Consider the following 19,244-nt stretch of genomic DNA (forward strand, 5'->3'; position numbering starts at 1 on the left):
GTGTCCTAATTCCCTCAGAACTCTCTCAGCTCTCTACCAAGTGTCCCCAGTGGCTTGCCTAAGGAGAGGGGAAGAAAAGGGGTACAGGCCCACAGCGAACTAACTGAAACCTGGCTCCTCTCACCAGCACTTCGGTGAAGACAGGCTTTCTGATGGCAGCTCTCACCATCCTTGTGTGCTGTAGCATATGGCACCTGCCTCAGGGGAAATGTCTCAACTTATGTCTGGAGAGGATGAAGCATGACCCACTGCAAGGGATGAAGAGGAAGAGAAGTGATATTTGAGGAAAAATCCAGAGAATCACACCTGGTTCTGAGAAATAGAAATAGAAACAAGGAGGAGGATCTGACAAGTGGAATCTGGTGGGGCAGATCTGAATTCAGTCACTGTCCACACAGGATTCAGTGAGCTTTGGGCAAGGGGAGTAAGTGAAACCAGGATGGAGAAAGGGTAATTAGGAGAAGGAATCGATGTGGAGAATAAGAAGCAATTTAAGGAAGAAAAGGAGCTTCAAAGAGAAGAGGGAAGTGGCCAGGGGTGGGCTCTGCTGATGAATTCCCAAACATTCCTTGTCTGTATAAGCCCAGCCATGCATGCTGAGCTTTGGCAATAAACCCAGCCAGTGTCCTGGTTCTATGGGCATCTATGTCTGAGAGCCAGGAAGTCACCCAATTGGTACCATAAGAGACAGAGGCCACAGGCAGCACTTCCTGCAGGAGGCAACAGGCTCTTGCCCAATCTAGGACAAGTTACATGAAGCAGTCTGTGTAGTGTTGGGCAAATCTGGTTGTAAAGCCTAAATCACCATGATTCCTGGAGTTCAAGGGTGTCCTGGTACAGAGCTGGTGAGATTGGAAGACTCTTTCCATGGATGGAGGCCAGATGACTGAAGACATGGGTGAACCTGAGTAGACTAAGAAAGCCCGAGACTTTGAAGGAAAAACCGAAGCTGCACCTGGAGCTTTTCTAGCTTCTGTTACAGTGTCTGGAAGCCCTACCATGCTACTTAGTGCATGGAGAGTATAGGGCCATGTGGAGAGTGCTGCAGAGGATGTTAAAAAAAGAGCTAGGTACTCAAGGGTATGGTGGTACACTCCTTTAATCCCAGCACTGGGAGGCAGAGGCAAATAGATCTCTGAGTCTGAGGCCAGCCTGGTCTACATAGTGAGCTTCAGACCTGCTGGGGCTACAGGGAGACCCTGTCTCAAAAATAATAAAAGCTAGGCCCATATGGCAGCTCCTGCCTGTAATTCCAGCATTTAGGAAGCTGAGACCAGAGGATTGTTGTCTCCAACAATAAAAAGGTGCTTCAACCAGGCTTGGTGGCACATACCTGTAATCCTAGCAGTTGGGAGGCAGAGGTAGGCTGATCTCTGTCAGTTCAGGCTAGCTTGATCTGTAAACCAAGTTTCAGGCCAGTCAGTGCTACATAGTGAGACCTTGTCTCAACAACAACAAAAGTGCTTGATTAGCTGGAGCGGGTGACACGGTGGGGATAGGACCTGCTACAATTCCTTCTCTACACAGTTGCCAGGATCCCTAAAACTTCCTGATTTTGGGTCCTATAATGCTCCTGGTTGGGGGAGGTGAGGAATCTTGCCTCCTCCAGGAATCCCTCCCCTATGAACACCAGAGCTACTTCTAGCACCTTTGAGCCAACCTCAACTCCAGTGTGTTTTGTTAAATGTATCTATTGAAGTGCTCCCCACTCCTTTCCAAATCTAAATTCTGCAAGTTTGGGGCACACTCAAGTACTGGGCACCTAGGGTGTTCTCAAGGGTCTGTGCATCTACCTGCATTTCCTAGGAGTGATTGGCCAATAGGAAGGAGGAGGGAAGTGCTTCAGAGGGAGTTGGGCAGTCAGTTTGGGTATTCTGTGAAGGTGCTTGGGTTTGAGCTTGGCAGCAACTCAGCAATTGAAAAAAAGAGCATAACTTGAGCACCCCCCCACACACACACATACACAATATTTTTTTTTTTTTTGTCTTTGAGACAGGGTATCCCTGTAGCTCCAGCTGTCCTGGAACTCACTATGTAGACCAGGCTGGCCTCAAACTCACAAAGATCTGCCTGCCTCTGCCTTCCAAGTGCTGGGATTAAAGGCGTGTGCCACCACGCCGGGCTAACAATAAATATTTTAAAAAACCAAGTCAGTCATAGCACTTTGGGAAGCAGAGGCAGGCAGATCTGAGTTTAAGGCTAGCCTGGTCTAGTTCCAGGCCAGCTGGGGCTACCTGGGGAGACCCTGTCTCAAAATATCAAAAAACAAAAACCCAAAAAACACCAAGTCAGGCCAGGAGACTAAGGCATCCTAGTCCACTGGACTTGGCAAATACAAAAAAAGTGGAACTTCAGGCCCACCCCACCCAAGTAAATATAAGGTTATATATGTAACCCTTTTTAAAGTCAAGCTAGGAGAGTAGGGTGTCCAGGAGCCTGGAGGCTCTGAGGCTCAGGAGAGCCTATGATGCCCAGACTTGGGTCTGGATAGAGCAGTTGCGGTGCCTCTGCCCAGCTCTGTTGCAGCTGGCCACCACAGCCTGCTTCCTGTTAGAGCAATGGTGGTGGCAGCTGGCATGTCTCCAGTGGTAGCTGGTGCTGACCAGCTGCAGGCTCCCTTTCCTTTTCCACTCTGACCTAGAGGTCACTCGTGTCTTGATCTGTTAGCAAATCAGGTCCATGGTTCTCTGGGGGACCCAGAGCACAAAGGAGCACAGTCATCTTAGGAGTCCCAAGAGATGCAACTCTGCCTGCCCAGCTAGGGGTGCCCTTGTCCTGCTGCACTGGAGGGAAGAAGGTGGTCCTGCCCAGCAAGGCCAGCCCATCCCGTTATGTTCCCTACCTTCCTGGCGGTCAGGTTTCTCTGCTCTCCACGCTACTGGACCGCCCATCTTTGACTCAGAGAACAGGTCCCTTACTTAGCTTGCCCAGTCTCTCCCAAGTCAAGTAGGGGAAAGGACTTTTCTATAGTGAGCAGGAAGGTCTGAAGGTGCAGCCCCTGTCCCCGGGCCAGTAAAGGACAGTAAAGTTTGATGGTGAGAATCAGTCAACCAAGCCTCAGTGTGGTAACTCACTGCCTGTAAACCCAGCAGGCTGAGGCTGAGGCAAGAGGAGAGCCATGAATTCTAGGCCAGGCTGGGCTACATAAGGAGCCCCTGTCTCAACACTCAGCCTGGTTCCCAAAAGAAAACCACCCAGAAGTGCAGGGAATGTTTTTTGGGTTTTTTGTTTTGTTTTGTTTTTTTCTTTCTTCCTTTCATTCTCTCTCTTTCTCTCTTTCTTTCTTTTTCTTTCTTCTTTCCTTTCTTTTTGGGTTTTGAGACAAGGATCATACTTTATAGGTCAGGCCAGCCTGGAGCTCACTCCAAAACCCAGGCTGGCCTCAAACTCATGGTAATTCTCCAGCCTCAACCTCTCAAGTATTGGGATTATAGTCATGAACCTGAATTTTTCTCCCTGTATTTATTTCCATTTCCCTCTCCTTATGGTTCACAGTTTTCCCTAGGGGTGGGAAGGCATAAGTCACCAAGGTCTCTGACATGATTGTTTTGTTACTACCCCCAAACCTGTTATTCTGAGGGGCCTCCTATCCCACTTGCTCAAAGGGAGTCACAGGTGAGCCACTTTGAGACTAAAAGTCATTTATTGAGCAGAACTATATGCCAAAAGGGAATGGTGAGCTGGTGCAGCCTGGGTGGTTGGAGGAACCCTTGGGTGAGAAGTGGGGGTGTCCTGAGGGATCAAATATGGGAATAAGAGCATTTCTATGAGGGAGCAAATGACCCCCAAAGTGTCTGAAGGGTCAATGCAGAGAGTCTGAGGAGATTGGAAACCAGAGAAATTGCCTGAGTATGACAGCAAAACTGAGAACTGAAAGTACTGGACCTGCAAGTGAACAACTGGCCACTGGGAGCTTCCATACTCCCCAGCCATGGTAGGGGAAAGTCTAGGGGACAGCTGAGGGCCCCCTCAAGCCCAGAGCTTCAGTTTAATCTCTTAATCTCCCTCATTAATCACTCACCCTCCACCCACCCCCGTACATGGATCCGGTTTCTTCCTAGCTCAAGTTCCAGACGCTTTACCCCTGTCGGTGGCCCCAGGATAGTCTGGACTGCCCCTGGGCATTGGGATGTCCTTGGTCAGTCTCTGCTACTGGGGGCATCTTTCCTTTACCAGTCTCCACTTCCCTGTCTTCCCCCAAACTCCTGAGGATCATTCAATCCTGTTACCTGAGCCCGTCTGCAGAAGGAAGGTAGGACAGAGAGGTAGAAGAGGAAGGCAGTGCCTCTCAGAGCCCCCGACTCCTCATACACAGGAGTAATTGAGAGCAGAGGTAAAAAGGACATAAAAGCCCCATAATGGATGGGTGAGGGAAGGTTGCTGCATCTGTTGGGTGACATGCCTGGGATGCAATAGGGCTGTTCCTGCTGTCTCCTGGGATCTGCTTTAATTGCAGATTAAGTGAAACCACAAGGATTATGCTGAGGGCTGAGGCCTGCAACAGGAGGCTGTCTCTCTACTGCCCTTTCCACCCCACCCCCTATTAATAACCAGTTAACAAGGTTCTGAAGCAGCTCAGCTTTCCACTGTGTCCTGTCTCTGCTCTCTGACCCTGCAGTGGCACATTGAGCTTCAAGAGTGTCCCCTGAGCTGCAAGAATGATCTGTGCTATGTGAGGATTTGGATGTCTGAATGAAGGCTGGCAGGTGTCAGAGGGACCCTTTAGCAAGAAGACCCTCCCATTATCAAGTGAGGCATCCCAGTGTTGCCAAGAAGCCTTTGGCCCAGGTACCCAGAAGCCCTCTTTGGGGTACCCCAACTCTAAGGTCCAGTTGCCTCAGAGAGTAGACAAGTGGACATTGAACAAACAGCAGGAGATGCAGATGCCTGCAGGGAAAATGACATGAGGGACAGCCCAGGTAATGCTGGCTGGTTCTTCATCACACTATCAACAAAACAAGCAAAGATAGGAAGATTAGTTTCAGCTGGGCCCAGTGGCTCATTCTACAGGAGACTGAGGCAAACATTTTACCTTGAGTTTGAGTTGAGTTGGGGCTATACAGTGAGACCCTAGCTCAACCACAAGTAAACTAATTATCTAGAGAAGCATGATTTCTCTTCCAGTAAACTGTGAAGACTTCAACTATTTGGGGTGGGATACATGATAAAAACCAAGGCCTATTCAACTTCCACTGGCCCGGCTCTGTTGTCCCAGAGCTGCCTGGTTTCAACACAAGAAGGTTTTGGAGGGCTAACCCAGATGTGAACCTAGGACCAAAAATGTGGAAGAGAAGGAAGACAGAGTAGAACCAAAAGGGATGAACAGACTAAGCCTTGTAGTTTGTGCCTGAGGTGTCTATCCTATCTGGCTTAGGTCAGTGAAGTCTACTCTTCAGTTTGGTCTTCCATGGCAAGTGACCACACAGAGAAACTACATCTGAACTATGAGAACTTAGTAAAAAGACAGACAGACCCACTGGTAAACCAATAGAGACCAGACCTCACTGACAAGGACCCCTCTTGAGAAGTAGTGCCAGCCTACATCGCTGGAAGCTTCTTTTTTGTTTTGAAACAGGGTCTCACTACTACTGGCTGGCCTGGAACTCACTATGTAGAGTGAGGCTGGCAGTGAACTCACAAAGCTCCATCTTCCTCTGACTTCCAGAGTGCTGGGATTAAAGGTGTGTGCTTAAAGGCAGCCTCTGGAAGCATCTTGTTTTGGCTCAATTGGGACCTCTGGGATCAGGCATAAAGAATTCACCTGCCCCCATTCCTTGTGGTATCTATTACTGAAGTCGTTCAACTAGGCCAGGTTCTCCCAAATCTTGCATCATGACATCCCTCCAACCCCCAGCCCATTAATCACTTCCAGCCACCTAGATCTCTTTAAGAGGCTCCCCAGGATTTGGTGAGGTTAAAACCAGGTTAGGATAGTGAGTTCCTAGCTAAGATCCAGGATCCTAACACAATTAGCCCTCATCCTTTTTCTTGAAACTTTGTAAATCTCCTGTCGTTTGGGTCAGAGAAAGCAATTTTATTGCCCAAGAGTTTATGAGCCAGAGCGGCGGCTACAGAGAGCCGGCGGCAAGAGGAGACAAGAGGAATGAACCCAATTTGAAAGAGCACCGGGCGACGCCACACATCCAGGAGCAATCCGCCTCTCTCAGGGCCTTTCCACCCTATAGAAGAAATAAGGCTGCCGGGCCACCTACGAGCTCCAGATTCATCGCGACCCCTGGAAGGAGGTGGGGGTGCAGAAGGAGGGGACATGGGGCTCCAGCCCAATTCTAGGGGGCGGATCCGAGGCAGGAGGCCCAGATCGGGAGCGAGTGCTAGGGGCCCAGGCCGCCGTGGAGCCAAACGCAGCGGGAGGCGGGATCGCCACATCCCGGATTGCCATGAACTCGGGACGCCAGCCCCGTACACCCTTCAGCATCGCGGACATTCTAGGCCAGAGCATGGTTCCTCGAGCACCCTCTGCTCCACAGCTTCCTACTGCCGGCCCCGATCCCGCGTCGCCGCTGTGCGCGCTGGAAGAGCTGGCTAGTAAAATCTTCTTGGGACTTGACCCGCGCGCTGCTGCACAGCCTTCTCAAGGTACAACCTGCAAAGTGGCGGACTCAACTCGGCTCTGGCTCTCTCTCTCTCCCTCCCCCCTCCCCCTCCCTTTTCCTCTCTCCTCATCTTCTACTTTGCACCAAGCTTGTCTGATGCTTTCCACTTTTTCCCACTCTGTCCGGATCACCCTTGCTTGCCCCCCACCCCCCTCCGCCCTCCGTTCGGGTGTCTGGAGTTGCATCTCGGTTCCGCAGGTGCCCAGCGTTGCCCAGACTCTGCAGCTGCTCCCAGGAGTCGCCAGCGCCGCGGGGTAGGGCGGGCTGGGGAAAAACGACCCGCCGATGCGTTCGCTGTACGCGGGCAATCGCAACCTAAAAAGGCCGCGGAGGAGACAAAAGGCTTGAGTCGCAGGCCATAAATGAAGGAGCCAGGCTAGGACAAGGCAGAAAGCTCGGGCGATCTCCCGAGGACCCCGCCCGGATCCCAGTCCCTCTCTTCTCCAGCCGTGGCAAGGAGGTCCCCGGCGCTCCACTCCGCACAGGCACCACGGCTCTGCCTCCCTTTCCTCCCCGAGTTCCCACTGTGTGCCTCTGGGGCTCAGGGAGTTCCCACTGTGTGCCTCTGGGGCTCTGGGGCTCACTAAAGAAGTGAAGCAGTGTGCCCCACACGGCTCTGGGGTGGAAGTAAGAGTTGCCCGGTGGCCGCAAGGCCGGCAGGGTGGCCTGACTCCACTCTGGCTGCCTGTGACCTACTACCACGCTTCTCTCCAAATGGCCTGGCCCCGGCACCTATCTCCTGGGTTGGACTCACCCTCACCCACTTCCCTGAGGGAGCAACTCTCCGTCACCGCCCAGTCTCCAACACCCCAGGGGCCTACTTTTTGCATCCTACCCACAACTGGGCCTGACCCGGTCTTAAGGGATCGTGACTATGGTCCCCCATCTGCCTGACCCCCGCGCCCCTTGCTTCTCCTTCCAGACCATAGCCTGCTTCTCCAGACCCGGAGACTGACTTATATCCGCCCTATCCCCACAGGCAGAGCCGCCCCAGAGGCGCCGCCGGGTCCTGGAGCTGGTGGCCGGAGACGCCGCAAGTCTCGAACGGCGTTCACTGCGCAGCAGGTGCTGGAGTTGGAGCGGCGTTTCGTCTTCCAGAAGTATTTGGCACCATCAGAACGAGACGGACTGGCTGCGCGACTCGGCCTGGCCAATGCGCAAGTGGTCACTTGGTTCCAGAACCGCCGCGCCAAGCTCAAGCGGGATGTGGAGGAGATGCGCGCCGATGTGGCCTCCCTACGCGCATTGTCCCCGGGAGTCCTGTGTCACTTAGCACTGCCTGACAGTACTTCAAGCCCTGGCCGGTGCACTACAGCTCCTGATTCCCAGCCACACCTATCAGAGGAAGAGATACGGGTGGATGATTGAAGGCAAAGCGGCTGGCTGTCAGTCCTGGACTCCTCACTTCCACTTTGAGCACTCTTTGGGTTCCCAGGTAGAGGGGAGAGGTCCACCCAGGACTGTTCTCTCCCTAGTCCACACGCCTACCTTTCTTGTTGAGAATAAAAGCCTAAACTCAGCTGCCAAGTGCCTCAATCCTGGATGCCCAGAGCCCAAACCAACACAATCTGCTGCCTATTGGGAGATTCGGTGCTGTTGCCATGCAGTGCTTTCTTTAGCCTCGTACCTTAGAAGGTAGGTCACTAGCTATGCCCATTTTTTCAAAAGAACCCGGGGCTCAGAATTTGGAGTCAGCATCATCCACCCTTCAGAGACCCCACTTTTCCTTCTGCTTGGGAGACATAGGGTGGACAGAAAGTGGACAGGACTCTAGCAGTTGCTTCTGGTCACTGCATTCCTACTGGCCTCCTTTGTTCCCAGAAGTCTACCTGCATCCTTGGAAACTTCAGTACTAACCTTGGCTGCCCCCAGTATGATAACTTGATTCTTTCCCTTCTCTACCCTTAGGCAAGTTCTAATAGGTTCTCTAGCCTTTGTCCTTGCCTGCATAAGGTGCAGGGGTACATCTGGATTCCAGCCCTTGGGAGGTGAAGACCGGAGTATCAGGCATTCTAGGCTCCTCTAGGTTACATGAGCTCTTGTTCTCAGGCCCCCTCACACACACACACTAGTGTCTGGAAAGAGGGCAAACCTGCTTCTACCTTTGGGACCTCTAGCTTCTCAGTCACACACATACCACCATATCAGCCTGCCCTGAACTTATCTCACTTCTCTAAAGCCTGGGGGACAGTGCATTAGCTACAGTTTAGTGCCCAAATTCCTTCCTTGGCCCTCTCTCCTCTCCCTGTAAATCTGTGTCTTCAGCTACCTCTGCAGGGTCAGCACCTGCAGTGGCCAAAAATGTGCTTTTGTGTCAGAAAAACATAAAAATGAAGATGAGCATGGGTGTCTCACCAAGACCAAACAGTAGGAGAGTGAGAATGCCTGACTCCTGAGAGGCACTCAGAGTAGCTGTGATTGCTATGAAGGCATCCTAGCCTGGCTCCACTGGTGACATCACTGACATTCATTTATTCTGCTGGCCATTAATCACCCTCCTATAAAGGGAGGGAGGGAGCACTGGGTAGCTACAGGCCATCCTGTCAACCTTCTTGACGTTGATAGTGATTGAGCTCAGGCCTCATGCATGCTAGACAAGCACTCCCCTACTGAGCTGCACCTCCAGTCCCACTCTGTCAATCTTTAGGAGACCATAAACCAGCCAGGGCTTCAGCTGCAGGTGGAGGGTCAGGGAAAAATATTCCAGGAAGGGTGAATAGGGCTGGGAGGCAGGAGTGATCCTGGTGTTCTCATATAGTAACCAAGTGCTTTGGGAGAATTAATCATAAGAATAACCCACCAGGACAGTTGCTTATTCTCATATTAAGGATAAGGAGACTGAATTATAGAAGGCTGAAGACATGCCCCTTGAAGGTAGTAGTGAGGCTCATCTTCATTTTTATGTTTTTCTGACACAAAAGCACATTTTTGGCCACTGCAGGTGCTGACCCTGCAGAGGTAGCTGAAGACACAGATTTACAGGGAGAGGAGAGAGGGCCAAGGAAGGAATTTGGGCACTAAAACTGTAGCTAAAGCATTGTCCCCCAGGCTTTAGAGAAGTGAGATAAGTTCAGGGCAGGCTGATATGGTGGTATGTGTGTGACTGACAGAGGCCTTCAGGAAGGGGTTGTTTCTTTGGCCACTGCTAGGGTAGTGGCCACACAATTCAGGACTGGACTTGGGAGATGTGTAGGGGTAGTCATAGGAGAAGCCTGTGATTCTCCTAGTGACCAGGACTGTATGAGTCACTGACGACCTTAAAAACTCAACAACTGGAAGAAAAATGGCATGGGAACAGAAACAATAACCACTGATGCAGAGCTAAGACATGGGGCTGAAGAGATGACACAGCAGTTAAGAGCACCAGCTGCTCTTGCAGAGGACCCAAGTTCAATTCCCAGCACCCACATGGGGGCTAACAACCATCCCTAACTCCAGTTCCAGGAGAATCCAACACCCTTTGACCTCCGTGGGCATTGCAGGACACAGGTACACTTACTTACTTGCAGCCATTACACTCATACACATAAAATAAAAACAATAAAAAAAGTATTCTTTGCAACTGCACTGTCCTTTCCATATACATAGGTAACACACACACCCTGGCTCCTGTCCCTCGTTCCTTCACCACCTTCTAGGCTGCCTCTGGAACCAGTCCAGAAGGTGTTCAGCCCCGCCATGTTGCCCAGCACTGTCCCAGCGTTAGTACTTATAGACCCACACCCTAGGAAAACCAGAATGGCTGAGCATTGCCTTTTCTGAAGAGTCTGAACTTGGGCTCCTAGGTCAGAATCTTATCAATTGGAAGTGGTTGGTGTGCAGCAAACTGGGGGCAAGATGTAAAGGGTCCTGTGATTTAAATTCAGAAGCTGCTAAGAGGGCCTGGAGAGGGAACATTGTTTGAAGGTGTATTCAACACCCCGTGTGAGGATAGCTATGAATGTGGCCCAACATAAAACTGTAAACTGACTTCAAACATTATTTTTTTTGCTATGTATTTGGTGTGTGTAGGGTTGCACTAAATATTTGTATGTGTGCATGTGTGTGCCAGTGTGCATGTATGTGTGTGTGAATGTGCATGGAGGCCAGAGGTCAGTATCAGGTGACTTCCTCAGTCACTCTCCACCTTATTTGTTTTTAAGATTTATTTTATTTCTAATTATATATATGTGTGTGTGTGTGTGTGTGTGTGTGTGTCTGTGTGTATCTGTGTGTGTCTGTGTGTTTCATGTACACATGAGTGTGGGTGCCCTCGGAGTCCAGAGGCATCAGATCCCCCTGGAGGTGGAGTTATGACATGGGTACTAGGAACTGAGCTGGTGTCTCTGTAAGAGCAGTATGTGTGCTGAGCATGGTGGCATAGGCCTTTGATTGGATTTCTGTGAGTTCAGGCCAGAACTATGTAGTGAGACTGGAGAGAGAGACAGAGACAGGGACAGAGAGAGAGAGAGAGAGAGAGAGAGAGAGAGAGAGAGAGAGAGAAGAGAGAAACATATGCACTTTTAACTATTGAGCTACTGCCATCTCTCCAGACCTTTCACCTCTTTGTTTTTGTTTTTGGTCTTTTTGAGACAGGGTCTCCCTGTAGCCCCAGCTGACCTGGAACTCTCTATATAGACCAGGCTGGCTTTGAACTCATAGAACTCGGCCTACCTTTGCTGGGCTTAAAGGTTTTCACCAAGGCCTTGGATTCAGCTCCCAGCATAGGGTCAGAAAAAAGGTTGAACATGGCTGGAGGCTAAAATACCATGCGATAATGGGGACACTCTTTGAAGGACCAGGAGTTCTAGTAAAGTCTCTGAAGCATTCAGGGCTGACCTTGCAACCCAAGAAGGCAAAAATCAAAACAAACAAAAAGCCAAGCAGAATCCTGGAAGGCCAGATAGGCAGGCATCTCAAGGAGTCACTGTAATAGAATTACTCCCTTAAACAAAACCTACCACCTCTCCTCCACCCCACTCCCAAACAGGAACTAACAAAGAAATCTAGCAATTCATTCTAGCTGAGAAGACAGGGTTAAGTTAATGGGCTCTGAGACATAAACTTCTTTTTTTCTTTTCTTTTTTCTTCTTCTTTTTTGTCTTTTTTTGAGACAGAGTTGCCCCATAGCCCCAGCTGACCTGGAACTCACTATGTAGATGAGGCAGGCCTGGAACTCAGAGAGATCTGGCCGCCTCTGCCTCCCAAGTACTGGGAGAAAGGTGTGCACCATGGCTATAAACTTCTTTTGAGATTTCCTAAATTCTGGCTCAGCTAGTGCTGCAGGCTGTAATGCTCCAGTCTTGGATAACAAAACTGCAACTGGAAGCCAGGTATGGTAGTCTATACCTGTAATCTGATTAACTGGGAGGCTGATGCAGGAAGATTGTGAGTTCAAGGCCAGAATGAGTTATATAGGTACAAGTTGGGTTACATAGTATGACCCTGTCTCAAAATACAAACCCAAACCAAAAAAGCAAACGAGCTTCAGGATTAGCTCAGGTGGTAGAGTGCTTGACTAGCAGGCATACAGCTCTGGGTTTTATCCCCAGCACAGAATAAATCAGGTGGGGTGGCACAGACATATAATATACAATCCCAGTACTTGGAAAGTGGAAGCAGGAGAATCAGAAGTTTTAGGTCATCCTTGGCTAGATAGTGAGTTTGAGGCCAGCCTGGTTATCATAGGGAATTCTAGGCCAGCTAGGGCTACATAGTGAGACCCTGACTTAAAAAAAATATGGCCAGGCATAGTGGCACACAACTTTAATCCCAGCACTTGGGAGGCAGAAGCAGGCAGATCTCTGTAAGTTCAAGGCCAACCTGGTCTACACAGTGGGTTCCATGGCCAACTGGGGCTACAGGGAGATCCTGTCTCAAAAAGTTCAAAAAATATGGATATGGAAGAGAGCAGCATCAGAGTTATGGAAGCAGGTGAGTGCAGTCTTTGGCCTTCCATTCTGCTCCTCAAACCATGCTCTTACTTTCAGTACTAGTACTGCTGAGGTTCAGATGGGTCATGGAATTTTGCAAGTGCCCCAAGGGGAAAGTGACACACTTGTTCTGCTTCCAACACTGAGTTAAAGTCTGTGAGCACTGCTTGGTAGCCAATCTAGCCAAGTACATAATGCAGTCTGTTTGCAGTGGCTCCTAGATAGTGACTACAACTCCAATTGCTGCCTGTGCGCAACACAGCCCCGGCCAGCAGGAGACAACCCACCTTATCTGTTATGCTCTCTTCACTGGACCTGCATCGATGAATATGCCACTCAGTTACTCCAAACACAGCATCTGCAGGCTACCAGTACCCCAGCTGCAAAGGCCTCATCTCCCTCCCCCAGGTCAGCCTGGCTGCCCCAAGGGCCGGGCAGGACTGGGCCTCCCCCAGATGAATGAGGTGATGAGCCCTCAGATTTCTCTGACAGGTTGAGCTTTAATGCTACAGGACCCCTGAGCAGGAGATAGACAGCACAATGCTACTCTAGCCTTCTATCGCCAGCCCCTATCCCCACCCACTCCTTCCCCAAACCAGGCCCAAGCAGCATACAGTTATCCACATGCACAGTACCAAATACCTGACTCATGCCTCAGGGAAGGTATATGACACACAGGATGATGACTGAGCTAGCTGGCCTCCATGGAGATGTTGAACTATGACAGATCCTGCTGCTGGCCTTATACCAGTCAGGGAGGCTGTGGCTCCTGCTGGGGCTGCTGGACTTCCTGGCCCTCCTTGCCCTCATGTTTAGGCCTGGGTAGGTCTGCAGCTGACAGCCATCCCAGCTGGGGTCAGCTCATGAACACTCATACCCAAGTGGGTCCCTTCCTGAGCCCTTGCTTGTGGCTGGGCCAGTCTAGGACCCGAATCTCAGGAAGAGAAGCCCTGGAGACCTGAGGACTTTTCTTTGCTCCTCTCCTTCAATCCTGAGACACCAAGATCCCAGGCCCAAAACCAAGTCCATCTGAGACTTCAGGTTGGGCCTGGAGTCCTGTAGGTCAGGAATTTGTCTTCACCTGCTTCCCCCTGGGTCTCCAACCTCATACTCCACCCCTCAAAGGAGTAGACAGGTACAAATAAACAACAAATTCTATTTTTTTTTTCTTTTTGAGACAGGGTCTCCCTGTAGCCCCAGCTGGCCTGGAACTCACTATGTAGACCAGGCTGGCCTTGAACTCACAGAGATCCACCTGCCTCTGCCTCCCCAGTGCTGGGATTAAAGGTGTGCGCCACCATACCCGGCTTAACAAATTCTATTTTTTAAAAAAGATGGAAAGCGATAGAGGAAGACACTTGATGTACTCCTCTGACCTCATGTGCATTTATAGCCCAAACATGTGTGTATATACCACACATACATGCACACACATAAGAAGAATTTGGAACATGATTACCTAGAAGGCTTACTATACACAAACTGCTGCCTCCACCATGGTCTCCAGCTTGATTAAAAGTCCTGGCCTGTTGCCTGAATGTTTGAGTCCATGTTTCCTGGGTGATATTCTTGGTGCCAGTCTAGAGACTACACTTGTAGATCCACAGTCCCAGGAATTTTGGGTTTTATTCACTTAAGAAGCAATACACTTGCACCCCTCTTTCCATCCCGGGAGTCATAAATACATAGGGCACTTGTAGACAAAGATTGACTTATTTAGCAACTCTTAAGGGTATTTTCTCATCTTTCTCTAGTCCTTGTAACAGCCCTGTGAGGCAGGGATTTCCCTTGTGATACAGATGAAGGAACTGAGCTAAAACGTTGAGAGACCTGCCCATTTGTGGGGGAGGGGGATGACCAGGGGCTAGGAAGGGACTTGGCAAATACAAACCCTTAAAAATCTTCCAGCTGGGGGAGGAGGTGGGAATTTGATCATTGAATAGATGAGAGGTCAGAGGGTACATAGCAACAGACAGGAAATGTCACCAGCAGCTAGGAGCAAACCTAGAGCTGTGGCTAGAACAAATAATGGAATGAGGGAGGGTGAGCATCCATCAGGATGAAGGGTGTGATTCAACTTTATCTATCACTGTGACCCAGCTTCTAAGCAAAGAGCTCTAGCGAACCAATGAATAACCCAAGCTCCAGAAGCAGGGTAAACTTGGCTGCCCCCTGCTGGCTGTGGTAGCATCTCAAGGGTACACTTCGGTGAGTCTTGGAGGTCTGCATCCTCCCTTGATGCCCCCAGGGGATGGGCTCGCACTTTTTCTCTTTCTCTTTCTCTTCCTCCCCTCCCCTCCCCTTCCCTCCCCTCCTCTCCTGTCCCTCCTCCCCTCCTCTACTGGGTCTCAACACTGTAGCCCAGTCTGGCCTGAAACTAGGTTGCCCAAGCGACCTTGAGGCATTCCTCCTGCCTCAACATCCTGAATGCTGAGTGCTGGGATTACAGGTGTCAACCATCACTCCAGGCTGTGATGCTCCTTCCCTTGCCTTAGTGTCTTTATTTAGACTGTCATCTGCTCACAGTATCTTTCCAAAGGCACTCATAACCACTGCCTACACCTCCACTTTGAGACCCTTGGCTCTCAATTCTGCCTGATTTGTGCATTTATTACAGCAGGATCATCATGGCGGAGGGGGTGTCCCTGTTCCTCCTTTGCCTAGGACTTTTAAGTGTAGGACCAGACCTACTTGTTCCCAAACTGCCAGAACTGGTGAGGCGCAGAGCTCACTGAAAGAAAACGAGGAGGAGATGATCTGGGTAGGGGGAAGCCGGGGTCGGGGTCTCTTTTTCTTCTTTTCCGTAGTCCTCTGGTCTGAGTTCCTTGCAGACTTCAGGAACAGCAACGATCCCAACCGGCAGGAAAGGAAGGTGGTGCGGCGTCAGGAGATCGGGGATGAATGGACCAGAGCCCCCAACCCTCTACCTGAAGCCTAAAATCCTGAGAACATCCCAGACCCTGGTAGACTCAAGGGATCTATCTCTCCTGATCCTCCTACTGCCTTATCACTTTGTTCACTTAGCTTAATTCATCCTACAGAGCTTGGTATCAGCGCCACCTCTCGTCCAACAGTGACAGGAAAATGAATAGAATTTGATATTCCCCAAAGGGCGGGGCGGGGCGAGGGTGGTAGGAATGGGAAGAGCGCGTGGACTGCCATCTTTGTTAGGGGCAGATGCTGATGACTACCGAGCACCAGAGAGACCTAGAAGTTTCCGGCCGCTCGCGGGAGAGAGCCGGTTCTCGGGATGCAGCTGGGAGCCCCGCCGCCCGCGGGCGTTGAGCGGTGTGGGGTGCGGGAGGGTGGAGATCGTTAGGTTCTCGCAGTCCCATGGCACAGGCGTCCTGGTCGGGTGGCCTTCTCCCTCCAGTCGCTAACTTGTCCTCGCCCTGGGCGCACCCCGGGGGCGCTGGGGAGGAGCTGGAAGAGGGAAGCCGGACAGGCACTCTTTCTCAGGAGGAGCGCCGGCCAGGGCCGCCGGCTGCCGGGAGCATCCCTGGCCTGGACCGTCGTCCGGCCGGAGGTCCGGGAAGGCAGCCGTGGGGCCCAGCGTTGGCTGATGCCGGCGAGGACCCCGAGGCTGGTGCGGCAGAGCGGAGGCGGGAGCCGTCGGCGGGCGGCCCGGTGCCCGCCGCGCTGCAGCGTCTTCGGGCGGTGTTATTGCGGTTGTACCGGGAACGCGAGCAGCTTCTGCAGGCCCGGGACTGCGCCCGCCATCTACAGGCGGTCCTGCGCCTCCTCGGGCCCCGCGCGCCTGACACCCTGCCCCAGCTGTGCAGGGATCTGCCGCTGTGCCCTTCCCGAGGAGAGGGCAAGCGCCTCGGCCGTCGGACCACTCCCGAGCCGCTACTCCTTGGCCGCCCCATCGGACTAGCTACCCAGCACCTGGAGGCTGCCATCGAGATGCAGCTTCGCGCCCTGGGCCGGGCACCCTCCAGCCTGGGCCTGACGTCCCAGCTAACCGAACTCCTGCAGGTCCTTCCGGTCTACCACACTCTCCAGGGCCGAGCCTTGAACCACGTCCCGAGGGCAGCGCGCCCCTTCCCTCCGGTCCGTGTGCTCCACCTCCTGGCCGCGGAGCGGGGTTGCCTGGTGGCAGACAGGCTGGTAGAAGCGCTCGGGGGATCCGGCTTGCTGGACCAGCTCCGTCTGCAGTGCTTAGAGGAGCAAGAGCTGCTGCCCGGGCTGCTGGGCCTAATAGGGGGCGTGGCTAGCACAGACAGCCCGGGACTGAGGCTCGGAGGGGCTGGAGCCCTGTGGAGCCAATATTGGACCCTATTGTGGGCAGCCTGTGCTCAGAGTCTAGACCTAAGACTGGAATCCTGGAGGGACCCCAGGGCAGCAGCACAGCAGCTGAACCAGGCACTATGTCAAGGTAAGTAAGTGATTGGCCTGGGGGGGGGTGTATCCCTTTCCCCTAGTCAGCTCACTCACCGGAGACCTGACACCGGGAGCAGATCCTTTAGAATGAACTTGCCCGGGCTTTAATCTTTTTAGGCTTTCTATGTTGGTCTTTGTTTTGTTTACTATGTAGCCCATGCTGGTCTCAAATTCAAAGCAGTTCTCCTGCCTCAGCCTCCCAAATGCTGAGAGGCACCATGCCTGGCTCTCCACCCCAGGCTTGAGTGGTGGAGCATCCGACATGGGGTGGACAGAGGCTTTGTTTTCAGACTCCGGGCATTCTTCCCATTAGTGTCGCTGCCTCCGGAGTGTGAGAAGGCGCTGGCTTCTTTGTGTCACAGCCTACTTCATCAGTCTCTTGTCTGGAACTGGGACCAAGGTGAGAAGAAAGGGACATTGGGGGTGGTGACCTAAGTGCCAGCTTGCCCTTCCCCCTTCATCTACACCGTTATTCCAGGTTTCTGCCGGGCATTAGGATCAGCCCTTGGGGATCAGATCAGCCCTGCCTCACCCTCTCGAACCACTGAGCTATTGCAGGGCCTCTTCCTTCCTCTCTTGGATGACCTCCGGCAACCTAGGTCAGGACTTATCCTGTGTCATCCAGGTGAGACAGAGGCATGGAGGGGGAGGGAAGCAAAAGAGTTGATATCCCCTTTTCCCCTTCTGTTCATGGTTGGCCTCCTCCTGAAGGTGCTCCATGCCCCTAAGACACTGCTCTTTCTCTCCCAGGTCCTGCACCTGCTGCTCTGGGGCTCTGTACCCTGCAGACCACCTTGCTGTGGTTCTTGGGAAGAGTTCAGCAGCACCTGTCAGCATGGGCCCCAGGTCCCTTCCTGGTCCTGATCCAGAATGATTTACCTGTGAGTGGCTGGGGAGGAGGGAAGGGAGCAGGCTGGCTTGAATTAAGTCCTTACTCTCTTATCTCCACCCAAAGCCTCTATTGCATGATGTAGAAGCTCTGTCCATATTGGCCTCAGAGGGGAGCTCAGCTCTGGAGATGGAGCAGCAGCTAGGCCTGGAGATCCAGAAGCTGACTAGACAAATGCAGGTAAGAACCAAGTCCCTGACAAGAGCCATTTAAGACCCTGTCCTGTGCCAACTTGGGTATGGGGTGGGGGGATGGGCAGAGTGGAACAGCAACTTGGAATCTCCTCGGAGTCTCCACTAAATTTATCTTTTCTTGCTTTGTGAGTTTCTTGTTCTGTCATAAACTCTGCTGTAGACAAATTTCAAGCATGCACAAACAGAGGAGAGTATGAGGGTCTCACATACTCACTTTATGGCCTTAATAACCATCAACTCATTGGAAGTTTTCTTTTTTTATTCCCCTCCCACTACCTAATGATGTCAGATCCCCATTCTGTGATGTCAGTAGCCCGTGACAGTCACAGACTTCATTAGAGATTGCAAAATTGCAAATAAACAGATTGCTATTCTGCCCTCACTTCATTTGTTAGGTGGGTTACTCCTATAAAGGCACATCTGCCTTTATTCATGATTTGGACCTGAGATATATATTTTTTTTCGTTATTTTTATTTTACTTCTTCTTTTTTTTTTTTTTTAAGGGCCTCTCTGTAGCCCCAGCTGGCCTGGAACTCCCAGTGTAGACTAGGCTGGCTTCCATCTCACAGAGATCTGCCTGCCTCTGCCTCTGGAGTGCTGGGATTAAAGGCATGAACTACTACTCCAGGTTCTGAAACATATTTTATAGAGGGAAATCAGGATAAATAATTACATCTTTCACTTTTCCTACTTGCATTCAATACAATGTTTCTCCTCTCTTTGAAAGTATAATTTGTATTTTCATTAAAGTAGTACATGTTCACAGTTTAAAGAGTGAAATGTAGCTGGGGCTGTAGCAAACAGTAAAGCATTTACCTACTATATACCAGGCCTTGGCCTTGATTCCATTTCTGAGAAAACAAAACAACAAAACAAAAAATAAAAGGACCAGCAAGGTGGTTCATCAGGTAAAGGTGCTTGCTGCCAAGCCTGACAACCCAAGTTCAGTCCCCAGGAGGGAGAGAACTGATTCTTGCAAGTTGTACTCTGACCTCCACAAACACACATATTATTTAGAAATAAAGTTAACATTTTTAAAAAAATTTATTATTTTTATTTTGTGTGCATGTATTGCCTGCACGTAGGTAAGTGCACCCATGTTGTGCAAAGCCCGCAGAGGTCAGAAGAGGCTGTCGAATCCCCTGGGACTGGAGTTACAGACAGTTGTTAGCTGCCATGTGGGTGCTGGGATTCAAACCTGGATCTTCTGCAAGAACAACCAGTGTTCTTAACTGCTAAGCCATCTCTCCA

General features: G+C 51.2%; 2 protein-coding genes and 1 pseudogene across 5 annotated transcripts in view; all 3 read left to right on the forward strand.

The window, feature by feature from the left end:
- The first annotated feature begins 6,214 nt into the window (after window positions 1–6,214).
- Lbx2 (ladybird homeobox 2) lies at window positions 6,215–8,133 on the forward strand. Its single transcript, XM_008824742.3, has 2 exons — window positions 6,215–6,597; window positions 7,594–8,133. Exons 1-2 carry the CDS (start codon window positions 6,399–6,401, stop codon window positions 7,980–7,982), a joined length of 588 nt encoding a protein of 195 aa, XP_008822964.1. The 5' UTR covers window positions 6,215–6,398; the 3' UTR covers window positions 7,983–8,133.
- A 4,479-nt stretch (window positions 8,134–12,612) lies between these two features.
- On the forward strand, window positions 12,613–13,488 carry LOC115068689 (annotated as a pseudogene).
- Window positions 13,489–14,862: 1,374 nt separating this feature from the next.
- Ccdc142 (coiled-coil domain containing 142) overlaps window positions 14,863–19,244 on the forward strand; it is a 6,813-nt gene continuing 2,431 nt past the window's right edge. For all 4 annotated transcript variants that reach the window (XR_001872229.2, XR_003848027.1, XM_008824744.3 and 1 more), the window contains exons 1-5: window positions 14,863–16,904; window positions 17,223–17,309; window positions 17,388–17,534; window positions 17,660–17,790; window positions 17,865–17,978. Coding sequence is in view for 2 of the 4 variants with exons in the window: in XM_008824744.3 (XP_008822966.1) it covers window positions 15,860–16,904; window positions 17,223–17,309; window positions 17,388–17,534; window positions 17,660–17,790; window positions 17,865–17,978 (1,524 nt within the window). In the remaining 2 variants the exon portion in view is untranslated. The remainder of the gene's footprint in view (window positions 16,905–17,222; window positions 17,310–17,387; window positions 17,535–17,659; window positions 17,791–17,864; window positions 17,979–19,244) is intronic.

The sequence above is a fragment of the Nannospalax galili genome, unplaced genomic scaffold, assembly GCF_000622305.1.
Source record: "Nannospalax galili isolate Female #2095 unplaced genomic scaffold, S.galili_v1.0 scaffold389, whole genome shotgun sequence".
Classification (NCBI taxonomy): Eukaryota; Metazoa; Chordata; class Mammalia; order Rodentia; family Spalacidae; genus Nannospalax; species Nannospalax galili.